This window comes from Salmo salar, chromosome 25 (assembly GCF_965601325.2).
Source record: "Salmo salar chromosome 25, fSalSal1, whole genome shotgun sequence".
Lineage (NCBI taxonomy): Eukaryota > Metazoa > Chordata > Actinopteri > Salmoniformes > Salmonidae > Salmo > Salmo salar.
In genome coordinates, this window is record NC_138315.1 from 31,975,202 (window position 1) to 31,990,711 (window position 15,510).

General features: G+C 40.6%; 2 protein-coding genes across 6 annotated transcripts; one reads left to right on the forward strand and one right to left on the reverse strand.

Moving 5' to 3' along the window:
- Positions 1 to 2,922: 2,922 nt before the first annotated feature.
- On the forward strand, positions 2,923 to 5,953 carry tmem37 (transmembrane protein 37). 4 transcript variants are annotated; one of them, XM_014174030.3, is made up of 3 exons: positions 2,923 to 3,074; positions 3,742 to 3,794; positions 4,581 to 5,953. In XM_014174030.3, exons 2-3 carry the CDS (start codon positions 3,774 to 3,776, stop codon positions 5,169 to 5,171), a joined length of 612 nt encoding a protein of 203 aa, XP_014029505.1. In that variant the 5' UTR covers positions 2,923 to 3,074; positions 3,742 to 3,773; the 3' UTR covers positions 5,172 to 5,953. The 4 variants fall into 4 exon arrangements, with proteins under 4 accessions (XP_014029505.1, XP_014029503.1, XP_014029502.3 ...); XM_014174028.3 differs by having other exon boundaries at positions 2,974 to 3,074; positions 3,685 to 3,794; XM_014174027.3 differs by having other exon boundaries at positions 2,996 to 3,129.
- sctr (secretin receptor) lies at positions 5,688 to 13,313 on the reverse strand. Of its 2 annotated transcripts, XM_014174025.3 has the most exons (13): positions 12,206 to 13,313; positions 10,889 to 11,912; positions 10,597 to 10,692; positions 10,223 to 10,326; positions 8,665 to 8,774; positions 8,284 to 8,416; positions 7,807 to 7,960; positions 7,561 to 7,621; positions 7,395 to 7,464; positions 7,215 to 7,306; positions 6,980 to 7,106; positions 6,589 to 6,630; positions 5,688 to 6,485 (listed from the first exon to the last, which is right to left on the reverse strand). In XM_014174025.3, exons 2-13 carry the CDS (start codon positions 10,923 to 10,925, stop codon positions 6,321 to 6,323), a joined length of 1,191 nt encoding a protein of 396 aa, XP_014029500.1. In that variant the 5' UTR covers positions 10,926 to 11,912; positions 12,206 to 13,313; the 3' UTR covers positions 5,688 to 6,320. The 2 variants fall into 2 exon arrangements, with proteins under 2 accessions (XP_014029500.1, XP_045563529.1); XM_045707573.2 differs by lacking the exon at positions 12,206 to 13,313 and having other exon boundaries at positions 10,889 to 12,186.
- Positions 13,314 to 15,510: the final 2,197 nt, after the last annotated feature.

Sequence of the window (15,510 nt, forward strand, 5' to 3'; positions counted from 1 at the left end):
GAACAAAAATTCAAAAATCTATGAAAATATCTTTCACTTCATCCTATGAGATTTGTTTTGTGTCTGAGTCAACAAAGTTACTGTATTTTAATATAAAATACTGGTGTTATAATGTATGACACTTTTGTTACACTGAATGACACTCAGCAACACTTTGCACAAACACGGTACATGCATTGCTTGTTCTTGAGATCACATAATGGAAGACATTAACTCAGAAACGCTTGAGGTTTTCAGCAACCCGCTTTGGCTCAACCTGTCAACTAGTAGTTTCACGTTCTCGTGATCGAGACACGCACAGGTGTTGTGGTCATGTGCCTTCGGCTTTGTAATGTAAAATGGCCGCAGTTGTAAAAACTGTCTGTATGACAGCGAGTGTCCCATCCACCTCTGAATTGTACTCTGCATGGAGTTCTTTTAGAGATTTCATGAGTATGCGCCTCTGAACCTTCTTCTTCGTTTGCGTGACCGTGTCTTTCTTCCCTGAGAGAAGGCAACTATTTTCATCTCCACTGTGAAATGCAATGACCTGTGTTTTCCTCACTAAAGATATTTTATTTTTCCCTCGTGGCCTATATTTTTTTACTTAGATTGTGTTTTAATTTATTTGACCATTGCATGCCCTTTCGTAATTTGTTGCTTTTTTGTTGTGATTGTTTTAGTTGCATTTCCAGTTGAAGAATTTTCTTCTTTAGTTTTAGTTTTTCCTTTTGCAGCCGCTTACAACGCTTTGATACCTTTTTCACTTTTTCTTGAGTGGAGGAAGCAAGTGGTTGCTCCAGTTTTTGAGATTGAGGCTCAAGGGATTGCTCTAGTTCTGGAGTTAAGGACTCAGATGGTTGTTCTAGCTCTGGAGGTGCAAATTCATGTTGTACTTTTTCAAGTTGTTCAGGGGGCTGCTCAAAAGAGTTTCCGTCAGTGGATACTGGAGTTAAGTTCATCACCACATTAATTTCTTCGATTTTTTTTCACTGCGACTCCTCTGATTTAATCTAAATTTTTCCCTCTTTTTTTCAGCATCAGATTGTGTCATTGTATGGATTGGTGGATGATCAGGCTTGACATCCTTCTTTCTTCTCTGATAGCTAAAAAACGAAAATGTAATAGTTATGACACTGGCACAGAATAGGATTCGCATCCATTAAATGTTATTAGTAGTATATTAGTAGGCTATACAATGATAACGCTTAATCAAAGTTTAAAAGTAAAATCAACTCCCTCTACCTTTCTCAAACATGTTTTGTTACTATTTCATTGCTAATGTTAATAATAATCACTTTACTATAATTTGAGCCTGCGGCAGCACTTTACGTTGCATTAAGTTTGCATTAAGTTGCATTATTACACGATTATTACATGATAGTTAATATTGTAATTATGCATTGTTACACTGTAACTGGTCAATTTCTATTCAATGCAGGTACACAAATGCAATTTCAAGATACCTACACAAAATAGCTACATCAAATGCCCATCAAACTACTTCAACTCAAACATGTACAGTCTTGATTTTTCATAAAGTGCCAAAATGTGAAGCAGCTATTAACTAATATAATTAATAATCACATTTTAATTCATAATTGTGTGTGTGTGTAATATTAAATTAACTAATATAATCCATCAGTTATATCTTAACTGCAGTGCAATAAAAAATGAACTACAGTGTAATAGTGCAACTTAATGTTAAGCGTTAACCACCCAGCTTTATATTCTATTATATCCTATTCTGTTGCTGACAGTAGCGTGAAACCATGAAAACAGTACCTTGCTTTTCTTCTGGCTAGTCTTTCCTCCCAAGCAACTGGATCTGCGTTAATGTTTTGTCTGTGCCATGCAGCCCACTCCTTATTAGACAACGGCATCTACAGCATAAAGATAATGTGCCTTGAAATACCTTAAAATGCCATAAAATAGTTTAAAATAATAATATTCAGTATTCATACAATAAGTAAATATGAATTGCATGATTAAATGTTGTAAACTAGTGAAAACATGGGATAGCAAAGCTACTGTCATTCAGCATAACAGGTGACATTGTGGTATAAACATGAAACTTTTGGACAAACGCATGATACTGAAGGATGAATTTCATACATAAACATATTTAACAGGCAGTTCCTTGGCCACCTATATAAAGTAATGACATTGACCTATAAAGATTATTCTTACTGTTCATGTTGAATATAGCTTTTTATAAAATAATAACTTTAAAATGATGTTTTCTGTGTTGTACTGAAGGACATGTGTTTTTGTTACAAAGGTTATCATCAAATATTTCAGAGACATTTACTCACCTCATCACATTGATAGATGGTCTTTAATGGGTATTTTTTGTGATGTCACACACTGTCACATGATTACCAGCATGTGAAATGCTTTAAAATGGCTTTTTACCTTTGTTATAGTGAATGACATTGATGAAGCACAAAAGTCCGGACAAAAGTTATTCAAGTTTTTAAATATTTTTTAGATACAGTATGTTGCCCATTATTCTATATATTGTTGCAAACACTAACACAATTATCCCATGGGTGTTCATTTATATTTTTAGGATGAAGTTCTACATTTTAAAAACACTTTTGTCATTAGAATTTTAACGTGGTCAGTTACACTGAAGGACATTTTGACACTTAGAAGCTCAATAACTCACTTAATTTAATAGTTTGCAACACAAATATTTCTGGGTCAAAAGAAGGGTAAGAGTTGAGTGATTTAATATTATATTTATACATATTTATCTTTTTATGTTAAATGAATAGCCTTCGGACACCAAATGTACACGTCTTGTCTTTGACCCATAAACTCAGAAATCAAGAATACTTTGGCAATTTTCCAGGTTGTTTTTTTCCACCTCGTACCATGTCCCGGGGCCAATGGTCACTGAGAAACAACACTTGGCACTTGTAGCTTATCGTTTCTTGCATAATTCATCTGGCAGTTTCACAAGATCATTATACTTTTTGTAGTAATGATTAGCTCTTATTAGTTCAGGAGGCATGTTGAGCTTTGCACTGCTTTCTCACAGTTTGAGACAACATTTCTCAGTAGAGAAGAGTTGTTCATGCAATAATTGGGTAAGCCTACATGTATATATTAGTAATGGTGTGGGATTTGGAATCTCAACAATGGGTAAGCCTACATGTATATATTAATAATGGTGTGGGATTGGGAATCTCAACAATGGCTAGGTTTACATGTATATATTAGTAATGGTGTGGGATTGGGAATCTCAACAATGGGTAGGCCTACATGTATATATTAGTAATGGTGTGGGATTGGGAATCTCAACAATGGGTAAGCCTACATGTATATATTAGTAATGGTGTGGGATTGGGAATCTCAACAATCTGTAGGTTTACATGTATATATTAGTAATGGTGTGGGATTGGGAATTTCAACAATGGGTAGGTTTACATGTATGTATTAGTAATGGTGTGGGATTGGGAATCTCAACAATGGCCATACTCGCACCGTATAAATCTCTGTGCTGTCATGGAAGAAACATTCTTCCTTCCTGTCTGCTTCTCCTGGCGATAGCAGAGTATCCCGTAACCAGACTTCTAATAACTACGGGGGGAGAAGTCAATCAATTCTGTCTGAATAGCTAGAGGGAGGGGACGGTTGAGATCATTCTTAAAGGAGACTTGCATTGTTTTACGAATGATGGTTGTTAATCATACACAGGTATAAACTCCCACTGAACTTTTGATATTTGAAGTGAACACATCTTTCCGCTGACAGTTTTGCCTCTCGGTCAAGTGGAGTACAACACCATGACCGTTATTCAGATAAAGGTAACTAGTCATGTTTTTTATTAGAATGACTGTTGTTAGATTTGCTTGTAAATCATATAGTACACATGCTTCTAAATAACTAGGATACATCTGTTTTTGCCAGATTGTCAATGGTATCATGTCCATGATGTTTATTTCTTCAGTGATATTCAGTGTTCTGTCATTACTGATGTGGTTGCTTGTGTTAGTGCATTAGCATTGAAACAACAGAGACTTTCTCTCATACATTCATTTTATGATCCCCTTTTATGATCACCTCATTCCAACTCTCTCACATAACCCACATAATCCTCTCAGGACCTCCCTGCTCTCTGTTTTGATGTTCCAAACTTTTACTCTTTGTGTAATGTGTGACAGACTTATTTGAGTGAATAATCAATTAAGAAAAACTCAGTAGACAAATATGTCAATGAAATATAGGCAGATAGGCTATGAAGGAGCTGACGCAAGTCACACTAAACCAATAGCCTATTATTTGTTCCCTTATATGCTTACAGTCTTAATTTACATGAATGAATGCACCCAATTTATTCTACACAGCTGGATCTGCAACTCAAACCCAAGTTTCACCTTAATCTACTGATTCAAACTCTGCTGGAGAGCAGCTTTACCAAGGTTACTGGGTTCGGGACTCCAGATAGATTTACTTACAGTGGAGTTTAAGGCATGTCCCTGTGGTCACATGTTGCCCTGTATCTTTGTCTCTGTCCAAGTCACACAGGTCGGTACTGTACTCTGTACCTGCATAATTTTAAACCCTAAATTCACTCAATCCCCTTTCTGTAGGTCCCAGTTGGAGCACCCAGACAGAAGAAGGCCCGGCCTCTCTTCCTGGAGGTGTTGTCCCGCAGCCTGATCATCCTCTGCACGGCCCTGGCCATTGTCCTCTCCTCCATAGCTGTGTGCGATGGACACTGGTTGCTGGCAGGCGGCGGGAGGATGTTTGGTCTATGGCACTTCTGCACCCTGGAGGCAGTGGTGGAACGAACAGTCTCACCTAACTGCACCACCCACCTAGGTGTATCTGGGGTGGCGGTGGGCCTGGGCCTGTGTCGCTCCATGGTCTCCCTGGCTGTGGTGGGAGCCATCTTTGGCCTGGAGTTGCTGGTCATATCGCAGGTCAGTGAGGACCGGGACTCGGGCCGGCGGTGGGGCCTGGGGTCAGCTCTGGTGCTTGTGGCGGCAGCACTGTCGGCAGGGGGAGTGGTGGTGTTTGTGTCTCTGCTCCGGCAGCAGGCCTCTCCTTTGGGCTTCACCCTAACCTTCTGGTGCCAGTTTACCGCAGTCTTCCTGCTCTTCCTCAACGGCATGGCAGCGCGCCACATCCATCACATGGCCCTGCAGGCACCACCTAGAGGCCGCCTGGGGAAATGCTAGAGGGGAAAGAGCACAAGGAGTCCAGCAGTGTCCAGCTACAGCAGTACGGCAGAAGGCATTTTCATGTTCCAAACACGCAGACGTCCCAGGAACAGTGATTTCCTGTTGGGATTAGGTTTAGGGTTACGCCCAGGGTTGAGGACTGTGGAGTATAGTGGACATCAGGACATCCATGGGTGTCACAGTGCCTGAGATGTAACAGGGTCTTTTTGAATGGATCAGCTGTATGTAGGATTCCTCAAGGCCTTGTGCATGTGCAGCTTGTTAATAGTACATACTGGGAACAGTAAACAACGACTGCTGCCTGTCTATATGCAGTCAAATCATCTTCATTGTTTTGTGGAAATACAGCTCTGGATTGTGTAGAATATTTTTTTTTTACAACATATGTTTTTCTTAGTTACACTGAGCGCAGTAACTAATGTGTAACTTCCTTTTAACCCCTTGGCCTCATAACTACAGGATGTATGCCAGTGGTAACAGATTAAACAGCCCAGTAAGAGATAGGAAGAATAATGACTTTTAAAATACATTTATGACATTTATTGTGAACGTTGATCTTCTCATTGCCATCAAGTCGTACCATCATTGATTCTGTGTGAAGCACACGTAATATAACTAACATAGCATGGTTAAATTGATTCTAGGAACTGTCACCAACACATTCACACAAATTCCTTTAAACTTTACAACAGCTCTTGTTTTCATGGTTAAACATACACATATCGTATGTAACACTTGGAATATACATGTTAGAAAGCCAATAAATAAAATGAAGCATGTCCACATGGTTCTTTAGAATACCTGGTCATATTTACAATTGTACAATAGGCAGGTGCAGGCACAGGTCTCTTTCATTCCTGATAGTCATGCAGTGTGTGTGCCGTGCGTGCCTGCAGGTGAGGATGAGGAAAGGTCAGAATAGCAAACCCATGCACAGAAAGGTTGTCAGCGTTTTGACCCCACAACCAAAGGTCCAGTCCTGTCACTAAATGCCATGCCGGTCAAAGATCACAAAGGAGGCCTCATCCTTCAAGAGTCAAACAGGAATGTCAGAATGTCACAGATAGACTGTGGAACACACATGGCACCTATCCATTGATAAAGCCTCGTAGGTACAGTATAGGTAGTGAGGAGTGACTGGATGTGCTACACCAGACTAGAATGGTGTGTGGAGGGTCCCCGGGTCAGGAAGGAGACCTGGGTATGGGCCCCTACACTCTGACTCATGGAGCCATGTTGGCGCCTGGCCTCCCCAGGTAGATGCTGCTTCAGCCTCCATCGCCTCCACCTCCTCTGAACCTCATACTGAACCTGGGGATAGGGTGTCAAAGGTCAACAGCCAGGGTCAGCCAATCCCCTCTCTCTATCCTCAATAATCTACTACTGGACACTGACTGTGTGGTTGTCAACTTACCTCTCCATTCAGAAAACAGTATAGAACTGCTACTACAAACCCCTATAATAGGACAGAGCACAGACAAAGGGTTAGGTAAACTAAACTAAATGGACGGAAAATAGCATAGCGGTTAAAGTGTTGAGCCAGTAACCGAAAGGTCCCTGGTTCGCACACCCTAGCTGACAAGGTGAAAAATCTGTTGATATAACCCAAATTCTCTCCAGGGGTGCCGTACTACTATGACTGACCCTATAAAACAACACATTTCACTGCACCTATCCGGTGTGTGACAATAAAACATATTTTTTTACTCACTGTATACCAAAAAGTAGATACACTGAAAGTTTGTAGCAGGGATGTACTGTATGCACAGTACACCCACAGAGGTGGGATAAAGGTACTACAGTACCTGAGTGGAAGCAAAAGCCAGCTCGATAAAGTTCCATATTTCACTGACTTTATGTGGGAGGAATGCAAAGAGGACGTAGTGCAAACCAAAGAGAGATACCAGGAGAAGGGTGGACTTAGCAAGCCTCCTGAAAATAAACATTTACAAGTACATAAGATATCATCAACATGACAAAAGTGTTTTGTTCTGTAGGTATTAAATAGCTTTTGGTCAAAAAGAATAATATGTAACTCACCTATACTGGTTCAACTCATTTCTATGCATTTCCTGTGTCCTCAACTTGGCCACCAGGATTCTTATGATACTTAGAAAAAACAGCAAGTTAACCTGCGTAAGAGACAGATTTTGAGTGAGGTGCTGACTAACAGAAAATCACAAATTAGCTTATGGGGTCAAAGGTTATGGCAGAACTCACAACGATGAAGAGGAGAACAGGAACTCTGAGAATCCACCAGATCCCCTCGTGTCCCCTCCTCTCCCAGCACCTTTAAAACCAGGGGGAGAGAGAATACACACACACTCTATATGTGGGGAGCATGTAAGCATTATTACACAGATACTTGAATACAGACATAACCTACCCTTCATTCTCCTGGGTATATTTTGCCAAACTCCAGGCTACTATAATGACCATTGGGGAACCTGTAGAGGCAAACAGTCAGACAATGGAATAGGAAAAGACAGAAAATAGATGATGTCAGAGCTCCCAGACAGTCCAATTGAGTAGACAGATATACATAGCCAAAATCAATGGTATAATCTTTTACTTTAGCAAACTTGTCCTTCAGTCTTGTTAATTTAAGTTTGCTAAAGTAAAACAGGCTTACCCCAGCCCAGGACAATGTACCACCTGAGGTGCCTCTTCTGGGAGAAGAGGGAGACACTGACCAGGCTGTACAGGTAGTGTCCCTCGGCCAGCAGCCAGCTGTAGTTGGCCATGATGCAGTAGTTGGAGAACGTTGTTGCAATCTTACAGCTGACCTGTGGAGGGCGACAGAGGACCGAGACAGACAGGAGGATAAGTCAACTCAACCGGAAGGAAGGGGAGGACTTGAGCCTTGTCTTCTTCTTCTAAGGGATTTCTATATATAGATGAATGTTATATGATTAATGCATGTACGTAATAAAATCGAGATTGCAAGCGTGATTTGAAGTTTTTGCATTGATTGACTGGCTGATTGAACATAATTATGGTCTGATTGTCTGGTTTAGTAATTGGGTGATTGACTGGCTGGCAGTCAGTGATTAGGAGTCACTGTGTAATAAATGTTATGAAGGGATTAATAGTGATTGGTTGTAGGCACCGGATAGGAGTCACAGTGGAAGTGGTCATCAGAGGAGAAGAGCACAGCATCTCTGATGAAGATGAAGGTGGCTCGGAGGATGAAGGAGAGGAACAGTTGGATGTGGACGTAGTTACGGGTGCAGTGGAGCCTCCTTGGGGGAAGACCAAGGACACAGAGAGATAGAATAAAATACATACATTCATCATTTCATCCATTGACCCTTGTACATACAGTGGACATAGTGAAGACAGCAGATTAAGATAAACAGTTGACATAGACAAGCATTTTAGACAAATGGAGAAGTGGTAAAAGTCATTCCTAATGGTAAGGGATGAGCAGAACAATTTATGATCTACTACAAGTATAAATCACTTGGACGGCCCCCCCAACTATACTCACCTAAACAGACAGAGTGTGGCAGTGGCGATGGTAAGAGACGCTGTAGAGATAGCATAGCCCACCGAGTACATGACTTGCACATAGAGGAAGTAGCCATGGGACCTGGGTGCCTGGGGAAGCAGAAACAACACTGTTCATCCAAAAGGGCATGTTATAAGCACTCTGAGTTTATGAATGTATGAGTTAGGACTTTTTCAGTCACAGAGAGCGATTGAAATAGATAAAGAGAATCAGAGAGAGAGAGAGAGAGAGAGAGAGAGAGAGAGAGAGAGAGAGAGAGAGAGAGAGAGAGAGAGAGAGAAAGGGAAAGGGGATACCTAGTCAGAGCAAAAGAAAGAGCAAAAGAAAGAAAGAAAGAAAGAAAGAAAGAAAGAAAGAAAGAAAGAAAGAAAGAAAGAAAGAAAGAAAGAAAGAAAGAAAGAAAGAAAGAAAGAAAGAAAGAAAGAAAGAAAGAAAAAGAAAGAAAGAGAGAGATGTGTAAGGGTGGACGGAGTGTCCTGGCATAACAGAAAAAGAGAGAGCGGGGGTTTGGACCGTGTCGTTACTATCTGTCTCTTAAATCACTGTAGTTAAGCACTGCTGTCCTCCCAGCAGGAAGACCAGTTGGAACAGACTGGGAAGAGGAGTTCTGAGCAGAACCAGAACATTTCCCACTGTGATTTACTCTTTAATTCTGAATACAACACTGGGTCAGAATCTGTCCCTAAATGACATCAAATAATAATAGGTTTACTTCACCCCAGGACACTGAAATGTTATAAATCAAATCAAATCATAGGTTTTATTGTGCACCCATATCCACTGACTCTCGCCCAGGCTGATGATATTGCCAAAAAGACATGCACCACTGTAGAAGAACTGAGTGCCAGCCTATCTAAATGCTTAACCTATACAGTATTTTCAGTGAACAGATCCTAAGGGAGGACAAAAATGATATGAGGTCATTAAAGAGTATTGGGACTTAGCACACCTGTGAATTCACATCATTCCTGAGGAGCATATCCCACAGAATTCTGCTTATATCACGCTATACCACAATAAACATAAAGTTCAAATGCAGAGACTCCGAGATTGTTGAGCGCTTTTGAAGTGACAGGTTGGCTCGAAATCCGTAGCTTATGTCCTCTGCACTGTATCAGCATAAAATAATGGCCTTCTAGCAGTCAGTAGGACAAAGATTCAGCAGGAGGCAGGCAGGTAGAGGTGCAAATGAGTGTTAGATTTATTTACACAGCGCTGGTATTTCAAAGATGAAAGTGAAATTTACAAATAGGCTAGGCTATACAAAGTTCTGACTTCAAAATGGCAGCATTCTAAAGAAAAAGCCTCTCATCAGGCAAAACCTGTCTTAACCAATAAAGCACAGGTGGGGTCTACCAGGCTCAGATACAGCCTCCCCTTGACTTACCCAACATTTAACTAACTAGAACATGCCCAACCTGTCACTCAATAATTTAAACTGATATTTTTATATAGAGACATAAAACTAAAACTGAACTGAGGGGCTAAGCCGCCTTTAGCCCCCCCGTGGAACCAGGTACGAATCACATCATCCTACCTCAAAAGGGAAGGTGAGGGTCTCAAAGGCATACTCGCAGGCTATCTCATGTGGAGGAAACGACTCAGTCCAGCCGTGCTCTGTGCAGTTCCTGTATACTCTGCCTGTGATTGGAGAGAACACTGGTTTGCTAAAGAATAGATCTAAATAACGTTATTTTACAATCTTGACCATTACCCATCATTGCAACCGCTTTTTCCTGCTGGGATACTGTTTATCCTGTAATAATGCCTAAAGTACACAGGCATTACATAATACCTGACATACAAAACCCATTTACAATCATCAACCTTGAACATGGATATGTCTGATGATGTTCTAGTGTGTAACTGTTAAGGTGTCCTTGGAATGCTTAGTCATGTATGTGGGCATACCTGTGGTGCGGAGGAATCTGGGACATGGCTGTGACACAGTCTCTCCCACATCAGCATGAGGCCAGCAGTTCAGGTGGTCCCACAAACCTCGGCACTCTACAGGAGACATAATGGGTGTCATCCACAGGTATTCTAAAGGTTCTCTTCATTCATTCCACAAGGGAGGCTGAACAATTCCATTGCTCTCACAGTATACCACAAATCCTGACACATTTGGCTGCCAGCACAATATGTGTCTTGTTACTGTTATAGGAAGCCCCTTTCTAAAATCACTATCCATTTGCCAAATCACCTTGGCTTGTCTGGCAGCCCTTAGGCCCAGGTACCATATGGGCTGTGGAACAGTGGAAGAGATAGAAAAGGACAGGTGCTCTATCTGTCTCTCGGGACGGCAGGTAGCCTGGCGGGTGGGAGCGTTGGACCAGTAAACCGAAAGGTTGCTGGATCGAATCTCTGAGCTGACAAGGCCGTTCTGCCCTGAGCAAGGAAGTTAACCCACTGTTCCCCGGACGCCAAAGACGTGGCTGTCGATTAAGGCAGCCGTCTGCACCTCTCTGACTCTGAGGGGTTGGATTAAACACAGAAGACACAATTCAATTGAATGTATTCAGTTGTACAACTGACTAGGTATCGCTCTCTTAGTCTGTCTGTCCAATGTTTTATCTAATTGTTTTCTTCCTAAAGCCAATCTGAGGGCAAATGGAATATCAGAAATATCAATTGCGTGATAGTGCTAACCACTTCAATCAACCACTTGCATTATATTTCTCACAGCCTTCTCTCCTTCTCACCAGCAGGAAACCATGGTAACATGAGGTTTTCAGCATCCTAAATCCAATAAGCCAATGTGTTATGCTAATAACCTTATAATAAAGGGTAAAAGAACATTGCTTCGCCTCCCATATTAATGACCCCGGGGCTCCCAGCACAGATATGTGTTTACCAGGGCACAAAGACCACCAGATTCCACATATAGCAGAGCAGAGAAGCGTTTGGCTGATCTGGTTACCAGAGTGGACTCGCTGCTGCCTTCAAAACTCTCCATCACTCTCCATCACCGCTCCCTCGTCATTGGACGTGATTTGTGGTGTACGGATGTGCTGTTATCTAAGTTGTTTTCCTGGCCCCTCTTTGAACTGTTCTTCCTCTGTGTAGATTACATTAATGGCAAAACATGATGCCCATAGAATGACTGACTTGCCTGGTTGTTGAGAGTCAGCCTGGCTGATGTTGATCTTGAGCAGATCCTTGAAGCAGCTCTCCTCATCTTGGAGTAAGATGTAGTCCGGGTCACATTCTGGAGGAATGGCCTTCACCTTCAAACATGATTTTAAACGGCATCGCATTCTGTGTTGTAGTATATTTCTTTAGATTAGAAAGGGTATAGCCATATGCCTTTATCAAAATGTGCTGCATGCCATTCTCTCGCCCTAAACTAAACTTTTAAAAATACAAGAAATAATATTTTGCAATTTCAGAGGAATTTATGTTGAGACAGCGACAAATATAGTTTAGGCTACTATCATTTTCCATTTCATGATCATGATATATACACACATCCATTATCAAATAATTAGGAGGAATTGGAGCACATTTGAATATCACTCACATTGGAAGAGAAGTCGAGAAGAGCTGCTATAAGCACAATCCTACGCAATTGTCTGTTTATCCTCATTGCAGCTATGGTATTACCAAGACAAACTGTGAAATAAAAATAAATAAATAAAAAATATATATACGGTATCCGCTAGGAGGGACAATTCAGGTGCGCAATGGTAACCTGGACAAAAATATATCAATAGAAAATTCCAGGAATATTACTTGACCGAAGCAGAGAGTTAGTTGGTGCCTAAGTCCTGAAAACAGGTGACAGTGTCTTGTCCTTGTTATCTCAACCCTGATTTACACAAAACTGTAAACTTCAGATGCAGCGTAAAATAGATCATCCCTTTTCTGTCGACCCCGCCTTCTGCTCACCGCGCGCGGCTGTCACTGTCTGGTCCCACCCATTTAGGATACAGGTTTTATCTTACCTGGAAATTGCTTAGTTCTAAGTAATTTAATTTCCAAATTGTATAATTCGTTTTATTCTACCAAAGTTGTAGTTTATATAAATCCTAAAGAACTATTTCTGTCTCTGGCATATTAATTTCATCTCATGTGAACGTTCAAATAAATCCTGAAAATAAACTCTCAGTTGACTCTCAGCGCCTGTCCACCGCACTCGAACTCGCTCAAACACACCTTATAGTACCCATACGACACCTCTGAGTGGTGTTTACAAAACACAACAGTGCAGTGTACGGGTAGTAAAAGTGTCACCTGGTATCACATCTCGGCAGTGTTTGCTGTTTTACATGTATGATAAGCAGCACAAGGCTTGCCAGGGGGATAAACAAGCAGGCCAGTGTTATCTAGACTCACTGGGTCAATTAAGATCAAATCGATTTTTTTCTGGCCAAATACTGGGGATGGACAGAAGGAACATGGTGCTGGGTGTTTGGTAAAGTTGTGGACCGGTATAAATCAGATCCTTTCAGGGTCTGCCTCCACTCTTAAAGACAGGTTTAGGGTTGTTATATCTCTGGAGACAATTAACTGAAGGGCTTTGGTTTGATTTACAGATGTATGATCTTAATTTGAGCCAGTCTGCTACAGCAAGAAAATAATCCTGCAGCAACAGGAAAAGTAAATTATTGTGTGGATTATAATTAATGGACATTTTTGTAGCAATTGATACAGTTTTTGATAGGGCAAATCAAATCTGACATTTCAAAGTGGAAATGACAAACTTTAGAAGCCTTTTAAAAACTCAGAATCACTACAAGTTTATATTTCCGGTTATGCAAGAACATTCCCAGCAACAAGAGTGATTAAATTAAGATCCTACATCTGTAAAAGCTGTTTGGTATGTGTGAGGTGCTGAACCCTGGATCTAAAGAAGATCAGAATACTGAAACTTTGTGTGGTTTAGATTTAGAGGAAGAAGAAACATGGGAATATGGGAATATGTGTTTTAAAAAACACAAAGTCACTTGCCCCTTTCTTCTACAGCCATATTGTGGACTTTTCCATTGTACAATATATAGATAATTTGCAGATCAGCTTTAAATCCATCTAGAGGGAGAGTACTGCTGGTATGAGGAAGTGGCTGCTTGGGTCTTCTGCACCTCCAAGTGGAGTATAGCCTGAGAATTGGCATTTGCTCGAAACCACTGATATTATATAGGGTCAGATATTTTTTCCAACATTTAATGTTTAATTAACCTGATCCTATATCTGTGGTTAGGGTCAACAACTTTTAGCGTAGTGTATGAGGAAGTGTCAAAGCCTAATGACCAGTGTAAACAGAAGACAATTGCACTGTAACCATACCTGCCCAACTAAATGATACATTACCTGTTGTTTTAATATATATATATATATATATATATATATATGTATGTGTTTATTTGAATGAGAGTGTGTGTATATGCATGTGTACAAACACCTGCACGGCATCAGCCTCAGGCAAACCGGCATTAGTTGTAAAAACACTGCCACTTAGTGTCATTCAAATGTACTTTTATTATGTTTTATTTTGACTTTTTCCTTTATCTTTTGACCATCATTCTCTCTCTCTCTCTCTCTCACACACACACAGCAACTCCACTCCCACTTGTCTCCAATTCCACATACCAACCCTCAGCTTCCCTCAGCCCATCCCATCTATCTCTGCTGGCCACCCACTTCGTGTTTCCACGCAACACATATCTTTCAAATATGCTATGATGTTTAACGTTCAATTTCAATCTATCTAATCGAATAGAATCTACAGATTGCGTGTTGAAGATAAATACTTTTACTAAGAGTGTTAGTATATTAGTAATTGACTGACCCCGTCTCTCCAGATCTCCTAACAGTACTATTTCTAGGGTCAATTTTAGATAAATTCTATGCATTTTCAGCCATTCCTGAACCTGAGACCAGAAACAGGCTGCCTGAGGGCAATACCAAAACAAATGGTCTATTGATTCTGTATCCTCACAACAAAATCTGCACAGCTTCGATGATTTTCTGCCCCAAATATTCAACATTTTGTTGGTGGCAAGAATTCTATATAATAATTTTAGCTGAAAAGCACGAAGTCTTGAATCTTGCGTTGTTTTATATATCAACTCCTACACCCTGTACCATGGAATCGGTACATCAAAAATCTCTTCCCAACTATTTTGCAATCTGTATGGCACAGTTGTCAACATCCTGGTCCTCAAATGAAACTGGTATACTTTCCTATTTATGCTATTTTTATTCCTCCGCCAGTTTTGATCCTTTATATTGGGCAGACAGACCAGTTCCCTACATCCTCCCGCCTCCTCCATTTTTGGTGCAATGCTGTAATCAATTGGTTGTAGTCTTGGATGGAGCAGACCTTCCCGTACAATTCTGATAACTCCATGAAGGACATAACTCTACCATTACAATATAATTTAAGAACAGAATACCCTTTTTAAACATCTTTCCCATAAATACAGGTATTTTATCAACCAGCACATTTGAGTTCAGCCATAATATTTGTTGTAATATTTGTTCTATCTTTTCAAGGTGATGAAATTGAAATTACCTGTTGTTACTTACAATGCTCAGAGTCCATAGCCCACTGGCCATCCGATCATAACATCATTTGATTGTGATCTGTGTGTTGGTTCAGTGTCCGGATGATAATCTTGAATGTTTGAGGACACGTAACAAACTTCCTGAGTGATTTCCTACAGTTGGTATAATTCACTTTATTAAACAGGTTGTTGTTTTGCTTCTGACATTTTAGTCCAGCTGAGACCAGTTATGGGTGACTTATAGGTGACCTGTAGATGACCTGCACCAGCCTGACTGGTGAGATGAATGATAGAGGGTGAGGAAGTTGTGTAAACCTGC

Bases quoted from the DNA above. Each gene is read 5' to 3' on its own strand.
- sctr (XM_014174025.3), bottom strand. From the start codon at position 10,925: ATGGTACCTGGGCCTAAGGGCTGCCAGACAAGCCAAG. The intron at 8,775-10,222 runs GTAGGATGATGT...CTGCTTCCCCAG, and splicing joins CCCTCACCTTCCCTTTTGAG to GCACCCAGGTCCCATGGCTA. The intron at 7,465-7,560 runs GTAGGTTATGTC...CTGGTTTTAAAG, and splicing joins TATACCCAGGAGAATGAAGG to GTGCTGGGAGAGGAGGGGAC.
- tmem37 (XM_014174027.3), top strand. From the start codon at position 2,997: ATGTTGAGCTTTGCACTGCTTTCTCACAGTTTGAGACAACATTTCTCA. The intron at 3,130-3,741 runs GTAAGCCTACAT...TTCCGCTGACAG, and splicing joins ATTTGGAATCTCAACAATGG to TTTTGCCTCTCGGTCAAGTG. The intron at 3,795-4,580 runs GTAACTAGTCAT...CCCTTTCTGTAG, and splicing joins TGACCGTTATTCAGATAAAG to GTCCCAGTTGGAGCACCCAG.